Here is an 11520-nt window from a genome sequence, read left to right as displayed (position 1 = left end):
TTGTAAAATGTTGAACTTACTAATGAACTATTGAAAAACTTTATTAAATAAAATGGAATATTTCATATATGAGGACACAACTTAAGCTACAATAAACTTATTTTGATAACTAAAATCTAATACCGCTTGATAAACTAAATGAATATAAAAGCGATATTTAAAATCACCAAACAACTTATGAAAAATAATAACAAATTCCAACTTAATTAACTAAATAATATCCACAAAAACATTCGATTTGTTTCAAATTTGCAAATTCATTTTAATAAAGTCTATTCTTTGAGGGCTAAACTTTCCTCAGCTTTATCTCTTAGACTTCTTAAATCAGGATATAGAGCTCCAGCAGCCACATATTGTTCTCCTTTATAGTTTTGTTTATAGTCATCAAATACCGCAATACCGGTATTTTTAACCATTTTCTTGGCAATACCTTTAGGCAGCATATAGTTGACATTACGGCTAACAATGAAAGCATTGCCCAAGGTGTCAAAAGTATCGGCAGCCACATAGCCGGCAGGAGAACCGTATCTAGAATAGAAAATATTAAATAATTTCAATTAAAATGTTAAAAATGTGTTCAAAACCTACTTGTGTTCTATTATTTTAACTGAATTTTCACTTATATTGTTGCCCAATATGGCTGCAGATTTCTCCAGACCATCTACTATGGTACTAAAACCCTCAACGGCACCAGCCGCTAAAGTTAAAGCCCCCTCCATTTTACTATTGGCCTCTTGCTGATCTAGGCCACAAGTCTTTTGTAAAAGATTGGAGCCATGATGTTGTATATGTGGAGCCAAAAATCTACCTATGGCCATTGAGGCAGAACCCACTTTGCCGGCTACCCAACCTGTTACACCCACAGCAGCTGTTGTTACCCCTTTAGCCACTTCCACAGTGGTCTGTAGGCCCTGCGAAACGGGTGGTGGATTTTCAGGAGCCGGTTTCATTTTTGATATTATATAGGGAGTACTTTTCATCATTAATTCACCAGTTTTCTCAGCTCCCTTAACCAAACCTCGAGCTATAAAGTCGGCAGCAGTAACAATATTTCTAGACACCTGTTGACTAGTATCTCTTGTTGGCCGGGTAGCTAAAGGTTGTGGCAATTCTTCAATTTCTCCCGCTAAAACAGCTTCTAAAAGATCTAAAAAGAATTGCTGCAAATCCGCAAATTGTTCTGCATTTAGTTCGGCTGGTGTAGCCAATATAATGCCAAATGCTGAACCCGCTACATCTGCTTCTAAATCAGGAAATATAAATGCTCCAAAATCAGTGCGATAGCAGGAGGTTACCGTAGGTACTAAAGGATATATCCATATCATATCATCTTCATCTTGTGAGGTTGATGGTTTATCTGTTATTTGTCCTTTCATGGAGCACTGGATGAAATACATGCCATTCAAATAACTCCATTTACCTCCAATGGTGCACATAACTAAAGACATTGAGGTTTCACCCTGGAAGTGTGTGGACAAAAAATTAATTTTAAATATTTTAAGGATTTCAATATATTTGAATACTTAGAGATAATACAAATTCATTCTAATGATTCGTCTATTATCTACTTTAGCTATAGGTTGTGGACTATAGACTAGACTATAGACTAGACTATAGACTAGACTATAGACTAGACTATAGACTAGACTATAGACTAGACTATAGACTAGACTATAGACTAGACTATAGACTAGACTATAGACTAGACTATAGACTAGACTATAGACTAGACTATAGACTAGACTATAGACTAGACTATAGACTAGACTATAGACTAGACTATAGACTAGACTATAGAAGACTATAGACTAGACTATAGACTAGACTATAGACTAGACTATAGACTAGACTATAGACTAGACTATAGACTAGACTATAGACTAGACTATAGACTAGACTATAGACTAGACTATAGACTAGACTATAGACTAGACTTATAGACTAGACTAGACTACTATAGACTAGACTATAGACTAGACTATAGACTAGACTATAGACTAGACTATAGACTAGACTATAGACTAGACTATAGACTAGACTATAGACTAGACTATAGACTAGACTATAGACTAGACTATAGACTAGACTATAGACTAGACTATAGACTAGACTATAGACTAGACTATAGACTAGACTATAGACTAGACTATAGACTAGACTATAGACTAGACTATAGACTAGACTATAGACTAGACTATAGACTAGACTATAGACTAGACTAACTATAGACTGACTATAGACTAGACTATAGACTAGACTATAGACTAGACTATAGACTTGACTATAGACTAGACTATAGACTAGACTATAGACTAGACTATAGACTATAGACTAGACTATAGACTAGACTATAGACTAGACTATAGACTAGACTATAGACTAGACTATAGACTAGACTATAGACTAGACTATAGACTAGACTATAGACTAGACTATAGACTAGCTAGACTAGACTATAGACTAGACTATAGACTAGACTATAGACTATAGACTAGACTATAGACTAGACTATAGACTAGACTACAGACTAGACTATAGACTAGACTATAGACTAGACTATAGACTAGACTATAGACTAGACTATAGACTAGACTATAGACTAGACTTTAGACTAGACTACTACACTACAGACTATATAATGGACTACTAGACTACTACTATGTGCTAGGCTATAGACTATACTACAGACTAGGCTATAGACCGGACTATAGACTACATTATATACTACACTATAACTAGTTTATAGTCAAAACTATTAACTGAACTAAAGTCAAAACCATTTCAAATTCAATTTCAAAACTATAGCTTATAACTACATGCATATATGACTTTTGGGAAGCGATTGATTATGACGAACTACTTTAAAAGAAATTCTACAATCAAAGTTACATTTTAAAATTAATTTTTAAAAATAATATTAAAACTGACTGTTATTTCTTGATTGCGCCTTGATTTTTTAAACTTAAGTCCATGCTGATGTTTAATTTGCTTAGAAAACTATTAAAAACAATACAATTATAAAAATTTTTTATATATATGAATATCGAGGATCATGCCAAAAGATTTTGCAAAATATTTTTAGATTATGTCACTTAAAATTCTACTCACCGCCATTGTTTGTACTACACCATTTGGCTGAATTTTATACAATTTAACTTGAGCCTGAAACAGTGTATCATACAATACAGGTATATCTTTATCGGCTATAACTTCCCTCAAACCTTTGGCAATTTGTTTATAGGTTTTAGGCGGACCTCCATTAACATGTTGTATATCGTAATGTGTAGCTGGATTTTCCAATAGGGTCGATTTCTTTTTAGCTTGAGGTTCACATAGAACATCATCGTTTTCTTGAACTTCCCTTGCGTCACTGTCAATAGGTGAATTTTGCTGCTTTAACACTTTCAATCTATAGGTGACTTCTGTTTTGGCTCCTTTCAATTTTTGTATAATCGTACAGGCATCTGCCCATTCGGCTTCAATGCCATTGGTGTTATCGGGCAAGCCGACTGGTATTGAGAAGACTGTATCGATGAATCTTAGACTTTCCTCATAAGCTGCTATGGCTTCTAAGGGTTTGTCTTTTTCCTCAAATTCTATAGCCAGATCAATTTGCTTGAGCGTCAATTTGTTGGCCTGTTTTATGCGCTCATAAGAGCTGAGGAATTCAGCGTCTGTTGTCATGGCTAAGAGCTGTTGCGGAAGGGAAAGAGATGAAAAAAAGGTTGTTATTGAAACTAAAAAAAAAAAACGACTGTGGAGTAGACTACAGTCAAAACTATAGACTGGATTATAGTCAAAACATAAGATTATGGATTGGACCATATTCAAAACTATAGCCGCTACTATATAAACTGTAGACTGGCCTATATACTGGGCTGTAGACTGGACTAAGACTAGACCATAGACTAGAATGTAGACTACACTATAGACTAAACTATAGACTAGACTACAGACTAGACTATAGACTAGACTATAGACTAGACTATAGACTAGACTATAGACTAGACTATAGACTAGACTATAGACTAGACTATAGACTAGACTATAGACTAGACTATAGACTAGACTATAGACTAGACTATAGACTAGACTATAGACTAGACTATAGACTAGACTATAGACTAGACTATAGACTAGACTATAGACTAGACTATAGACTAGACTATAGACTAGATTATAGACTAGACTAGACTATAGACTAGACTATAGACTAGACTATAGACTAGACTATAGACTAGACTATAGACTAGACTATAGACTAGACTATAGACTAGACTATAGACTATAGACTAGACTATAGACTAGACTATAGACTAGACTATAGACTAGACTATAGACTAGACTATAGACTAGACTATAGACTAGACTATAGACTAGGACTATAGACTAGGACTATAGACTAGACTATAGACTAGACTATAGACTAGACTATAGACTAGACTATAGACTAGACTATAGACTAGACTATAGACTAGACTATAGACTAGAACTATAGACTAGACTATAGACTAGACTATAGACCTATACTATAGACTAGACTATAGACCTAGACTATAGACTAGGACTTAGACTAGACTATAGACTAGACTATAGACTAGACTATAGACTAGACTACAGACTAGACTACAACGACTAGACTATAGACTAGACTATAGACTAGACTATAGACTAGATTATAGACTAGACTATAGACTAGACTATAGACTAGACTATAGACTAGACTATAGACTAGACTATAGACTAGACTATAGACTAGACTATAGACTAGACTATAGACTAGACTATAGACTAGACTATAGACTAGACTATAGACTAGACTATAGACTAGACTATAGACTAGACATAGACTAGACTATAGACTAGACTATAGACTAGACTATAGACTAGACAATAGACTAGACTATAGACTAGACAATAGACTAGACTATAGACTAGACTATAGACTAGACAATAGACTAGACTATAGACTAGACAATAGACTAGACAATAGACTAGACTATAGACTAGACAATAGACTAGACTATAGACTAGACTATAGACTAGACAATAGACTAGACTATAGACTATACTATAGATTAGACAATAGACTTGACTATAGACTAGACTATAGACTAGACTATAGACTAGACTATAGACTAGACTATAGACTAGACTATAGACTAGACTATAGACTAGACTATAGACTAGACTATAGACTAGACTATAGACTAGACTATAGACTAGACTATAGACTATAACTAGACTATAGACTAGACTATAGACTGGACTATAGACTGGACTATAGACTAGACTATAGACTGGACTATAGACTGGACTATAGACTGGACTATAGACTAGACTATAGACTAGACTATAGACTAGACTATAGACTAGACTATAGACTAGACTATAGACTAGACTATAGACTAGACTATAGACTAGACTATAGACTAGACTATAGACTAGACTATAGACTAGACTATAGACTAGACTATAGACTAGACTATAGACTAGACTATAGACTAGACTATAGACTAGACTATAGATTAGACTAGACTAGACTATAGACTAGACTATAGACTAGACTATAGACTAGACTATAGACTAGACTATAGACTAGACTATAGACTAGACTATAGACTAGACTATAGACTAGACTATAGACTAGACTATAGACTAGACTATAGACTAGACTATAGACTAGACTATAGACTAGACTATCGACTAGACTATAGACTAAATAAATACGTAGTGTTCATAAAATTCCTCAATGTGAAATGTTATTTACTTGATAACTATAAAAATCTCTTATCAGAGTCTTATAACTCGTTCATAAGAGAAAATATTTTCTCTTTAAAAAAATCATTTTATGTGTAATCATTAATATCCAACAATAATAATAAGTTTTATCTTTAAAAAGAATTCTGCATTAGCAGAATATGTTTATTTAAACATTTTCAATTATTAAAATTGCACTTATTTTTAGCCACAAAATAAATAAATTATTTATTAATCCACACGTACCTTATTTATATTGGTATTAAAATTCATTTTGTTAGATTTAACTGATTTATAAATAATTTGTATGTTTTTTTAAATATATTCAGCAATATTCCCCAAAAACACGAGTAAACATGAAGATTTACAGAATTCAACTAAATTAATTGCGGCATCATCAGCCACAAAACCCTTTTCAAAAATAATTCATTCATGTTTTCTTTTATTTTTTATCTAAACGAAAGAAAAAACTAATAAAATAAACTAAAAACTCTGTTGACTAAATTGAATTTGTGCTAAAATTATCTCAAGAGCAAAGAAGAATCACTGGATGTCGTGGTAGTGTGGTCGACTTGTAGGATACAGTATATGTTTATTAAGAATATAGTACAAAGTTTTGAAATCACAATCTCTCTCTCTAGGTGATACAGTAAATGAGCAAAATTTAGTGATCGGTTTAGGGCCAATCTTTAGGTGAAAGATTAGCGATTAAATTAAAATTAATCCTCGAAAATTGTTTTTGAGTACTCAATTAGTTAATTTAGTTTGCAAGTTTAAGCGCCCAATGGGGGTGGTTTAAACTTAAGCACGAAATGCAAAAGTGTAAACAGCTGATGCAAAAAAATGAATACAATTTTTATAAATATAAACATTAAAATGTTCTATTTATTGATTAGTATAAATTATGGGCACTTCAAAATACATTTTTTTGTTTTTAATTCAAGTTTTCATTAATTTTCATATTAAATTTACAATTGTCTTCTTCTTTTTTATAAAATATGCATTGTTTTGATAACAAACAGTGACGTTTTCTGTTGTTTTGTATGGCAACACTGCGAAGTTTAATCTTGTACTCAAAACATCAAAGGGGATTTACATAAGATTAAATTTATTTTTAGATTAACTAATCTGATTATTAATTGGCATTTGATTACCATCTCAAAAACCCGCTCTTAATGACTAACGCTCTTAATTGAAATCTTTAAAAATGTTTATAAAATTTATTTATTTCTCTTGTATTAAACATTATTTATGATTTCACAAGATTTTTAAACAATTTTATTTCAGTACATTTTTTTATAAAATTAAGATCATTTTGTAAACAAGATTTTTTAATTCCGCTTTGTTTCACATTTTCGTTTAGTTATTTCTTTTTCTTATTTATCATATCTTTAGGTTACAGTTTAATTACTCTTTGCCATCATTTTCCTTTTTTAATTTTTCTTTACACTTGAATTTAAATGTTTAATTTTTCGTTACACTCCAATTCATTTTAATATTTGTATTATTTGTTGTTTTAATTCAATTGATCTGTAATAACAATTTATTTGAATTTGCTCAACTTGTGGACAAACTGCTTTTCTTATAACAGATCAACCTATAACCAATATTAATTTAAAATAAACAAAAACAAATGATGAAATTTTGAATAAAGAAACATTTTGATAAAAGAGCACAAAATCTGTCAAGTAACATTATTAAGAATTGACCTCCATTAAGAATTTTATGATGCATTTTGTATCTATCTATCTATGTATCTATCTATCTATGTATCTATCTATCTATGTATCTATCTATCTATGTATCTATGTATCTATCTATCTATCTATCTATCTATCTATCTATCTATCTATCTATCTATCTATCTATCTATCTATCTATCTATCTATCTATCTATCTATCTATCTATCTATCTATCTATCTATCTATCTATCTATCTATCTATCTATCTATCTATCTATCTATCTATCTATCTATCTATCTATCTATCTATCTATCTATCTATCGATCTATCGATCTATCGATCTATCGATCTATCTATCTATCTATCTATCTATCTATCTATCTATCTATCTATCTATCTATCTATTCTATCTATCTATCTATCTATCTATCTATCTATCTATCTATCTATCTATCTATCTATCTATCTATCTATCTATCTATCTATCTATCTATCTATCTATCTATCTATCTATCTATCTATCTATCTATCTATCTATCTATCTATCTATCTATCTATCTATCTATGTATCTATCTATGTATCTATCTATGTATCTATCTATCTATCTATCTATCTATCTATCTATCTATCTATCTATCTATCTATCTATCTATCTATCTATCTATCTATCTATCTATCTATCTATCTATCTATCTATCTATCTATCTATCTATCTATCTATGTATCTATCTATGTATCTATCTATGTATCTATCTATCTATCTATCTATCTATCTATCTATCTATCTATCTATCTATCTATCTATCTATCTATCTATCTATCTATCTATCTATCTATCTATCTATCTATCTATCTATCTATCTATCTATCTATCTATCTATCAATCAATCTACCTATCTATTAATATATCCATAGTATATTGTTACAAATGATTCCAGAAATCTTGATATACGGATCAAAAAGTAGCGCCACTAACAAATTCATTTACAATAAACATTTTTATTTATGATGTGTATAACGCGAAAGTGATGAAATTTTCGTCTCTCTTATTTTCTCTAAGAAACAAATAAATGCATGATGCTGTTTAAAGTTCACCGGGCGATTGGTTTTAGAAAATCTTCCTCAAAATGACTCACACACTTGTTGTTTACATAGCAAACGTACCATATTTTAAAATTGCACGTTTTGCAGATTTACATTTTGTATGTCAGCTTATTAAAATTTTTACTTAAAGGTGATTTGTCAGATTTAAATTTGCCTAGTATATACTTGAAAGTCCATTTGTTATTGTATGGTTTACTTACCCCTTTTCTTCTTTATATTGCTTAACACTTAATAACAAGAAAATTAACTATTTAATACAATTTTGCAATTGGAATTTTTGCACAATATACAAATCTGTAACTTGCTTTATGTATAACACTTTATTAAATGCCGTGCGTTTTGATTTAATTTAACTTTTTTATTTGATATTTAATCTGTTTTATATTTAATATTATAAAAAAAATTAACTGAAATGCGCTTATCGTTAAGTTGTTCTTTAGTTGCTTTTTATTTATTTAATAATGATTAACTCAATTCTTTTTATAATTTCTCTGTTTTTTATGCAAAACTTCTCACTCTCCGATGAAAACAAATGAAAATATTTTGTTTGTTTATTTTGGTTCCATTTGTCAAATGGTTAGTGGCAGCTGTTTAGTTAGTTACTACTAAAATACATCACTGTTTAAGCAAAAAGACCGTTAATAGCTACAACGATTTGAATTCTAGTAGAGATGTGTATTGTTCTAAAGTCTTTTACAAAGCAACCATTCTGCTTATAAAAATGTTCGTGCTGATTTTTCTCATGGACTTCCGAATGTGTCAGATGGTTTGATTAAACCGCGATATTTGAAATCCTCGACCTTTTTAATTTGTATGATTTATTAAGAACAAAAATTAATTGCAGCTGACTTTTAGCAGCAATTAGCTTATGCTTAAGCAAGCACCATTATCAAGATTCCTTAAATTTGTCACTATTCATTGATTTTATTTTTAGCCATTTGCGTATGTAAATCCTTCCAGCATTCTTTAAGTTTTTTAATAAACACTTCAATTTCACATCTGCTCAAACCTAATGAAGCAGCAGCTGTTAAATAGGCAGGTCCCTCAATATCTTCATGAGTACCCCAATCTGAAATAAGAAATTTTATATTAAAGATAAATTACTTTCAACAAAACTTAAGTAAAACTTACTCTTAAACTTATAACCGTCAATAGTTTTATTCGAACCTGCTGCTACCACCCTAGTACCAGAAATGCCTCTTGTATACAACATAGAGCCTAATTTGGTGGGTTGATCTTCACTTAAATTATCTAAATATAAGGCCATAGATATGGGATTAAATTTGGAATGTTTAAGAGAACATTTATTGTTATCTGCAAAGTTCATTAAGTGAGATTTTAAATCTTCAAAGGTCTGCTTACGTTCCTGGGTTAGGGCTAAATAACCATTTCTACCCAGAGACAGTAAAGTCATGAAAACATCTAAGGTTTGTGAACTAGAAGCACGACCTAAAGAAAGAAATGTCAACAAAATATTTAATTTTTAAAATAACATGTAAATACCAGCATAACTTTTCGCCACATTGTGAACAATTTCCTCATTAAAACCAGCCACTATGGCACCACCCACTGGTACCATTAAATTTTTATCTGTACTTTGTACGAAAAGATCTACACGTCCATGTTTAGCGGCTCCCTCTATATGCGAACAAATGTATTGGGATTGTAAGCCATAAGCATTATTGATCACATGAGGTACGTTATACTTTTGAGCCATTTCCGCCAGCTCATATATTGCATCCATATTTCGTGGAGCAAAACAACTTGTAGTAGACATTATACACAAAATATCTTCGTTAGGCAGTCTATCCAATTGCGCCGTAAATTCTCTTAAATTGGTAAACAAGCCTTCTCTTCCTTCTTTTCTTACGGGATTTATAATAACAGGTGTAAAGCCCGCTGTGGTCATACTTTTAAAACAAGATTTTTGATCTATACGTGACCATAAAATGTATTTTGCTTGAGGTCTTTGTTTTTTGAGACTTAGGAAACATAGTGTCAAAGTCATTCCTGTGGCAAGAGGTACTAGAAATGAACTTTGACAGCTTTTGATGCCCATTGCTCGTAAAAGTTGTAAAAGCATATTATTAGTTAATTGTGACAATATCGAGGAACCTACTGCTTTAGGTTGGGCTTCTAACAAATCTCCAGATCTTCCAATACCATGACCGAAATTATAATGACGACGGGCCACTAAGCCTGGAAATGAGTTTAAGTATTCATTAGAAAGAGTAAAAATTTCTTCAATATCTTAATTTTTTAACAGTTTAACTGAGCTCATTCCTTAAATATTTCCATTTTCTATGTTTAACTTACTGCACGCAATACGCGCCTCCCTTTCGCCTAAACCTGCCTTATGTGGAAAGTTATTACTGTCCAAATTAGCCAACTGTTGCACAGTGTATTCTATGAGATCATCACTCCAGCCTACCTCTGGTAGCGAACGCTTAAATCAAATTAAAATCCCATTAGTTGTGTTGCTGTAATTTGATTGTCATTAACCTACCTTTTCAAACAACTCCTTAACTTTAATTTCTCTAGACTTTTGTGACTCTACTGCCAGTTTTAAATAATTAGCCGGTACTAGCTTTTCATTTATTTCAATTTGTTTAAAATTCATTTTAATTTAGAAAAAATAAAAACAAAATGATTTGTTTACTTATTTGCCGAAAAAAGCGAACAGCTGGCATTTGTTTACATTTAATAGCACAGCGGCGACGTTTTCATTACTAACGGCGTCACTTTTGTAATGATGAGCTTTGTTATACTGGTTTGTTTGCAGTTATTGTGAATGATTGTTTTGCTGTTAAAATAATCACAGATAGATAAATAGATAAAAGATAGAGTAGATAGATCGATAGATAGATAGATAGATAGATAGATAGATAGATAGATAGATAGATACTAGATGAATAGTAGATAGATAGATAGATAGATAGATATAGATAGATAGATAGAGAAGATATAGATA

General features: G+C 31.2%; 2 protein-coding genes across 5 annotated transcripts; both read right to left on the bottom strand.

The window, feature by feature from the left end:
- LOC119600546 (protein spartin) lies at positions 1-9095 on the bottom strand. 4 transcript variants are annotated; one of them, XM_037950821.1, is made up of 5 exons: positions 6007-6227; positions 3109-3693; positions 2929-2997; positions 589-1460; positions 1-528 (listed from the first exon to the last, which is right to left on the bottom strand). In XM_037950821.1, the coding sequence occupies exons 1-5, from the start codon at positions 6031-6033 to the stop codon at positions 273-275; spliced, it is 1809 nt and encodes a 602-aa protein (XP_037806749.1). In that variant the 5' UTR covers positions 6034-6227; the 3' UTR covers positions 1-272. The 4 variants fall into 4 exon arrangements, with proteins under 4 accessions (XP_037806749.1, XP_037806750.1, XP_037806752.1 ...); XM_037950822.1 differs by lacking the exon at positions 6007-6227 and adding an exon at positions 8750-9095 and having other exon boundaries at positions 26-528; XM_037950824.1 differs by lacking the exons at positions 2929-2997; positions 6007-6227 and adding an exon at positions 8750-9081 and having other exon boundaries at positions 26-528.
- A 365-nt stretch (positions 9096-9460) lies between these two features.
- LOC119600560 (O-phosphoseryl-tRNA(Sec) selenium transferase) lies at positions 9461-11246 on the bottom strand. Its single transcript, XM_037950871.1, has 5 exons — positions 11056-11246; positions 10866-10995; positions 10053-10748; positions 9681-9998; positions 9461-9618 (listed from the first exon to the last, which is right to left on the bottom strand). Exons 1-5 carry the CDS (start codon positions 11167-11169, stop codon positions 9461-9463), a joined length of 1416 nt encoding a protein of 471 aa, XP_037806799.1. The 5' UTR covers positions 11170-11246.
- Between the last annotated feature and the right edge of the window lie 274 nt (positions 11247-11520).

Source organism: Lucilia sericata, unplaced genomic scaffold, assembly GCF_015586225.1.
Source record: "Lucilia sericata isolate MDLA Ls3-8-SP2 unplaced genomic scaffold, ASM1558622v1 Contig000116F_arrow, whole genome shotgun sequence".
Taxonomy (NCBI): domain Eukaryota; kingdom Metazoa; phylum Arthropoda; class Insecta; order Diptera; family Calliphoridae; genus Lucilia; species Lucilia sericata.
Note: the sequence above shows the minus strand (reverse complement) of the source record. Positions and strands in the feature narration are given on the sequence as shown.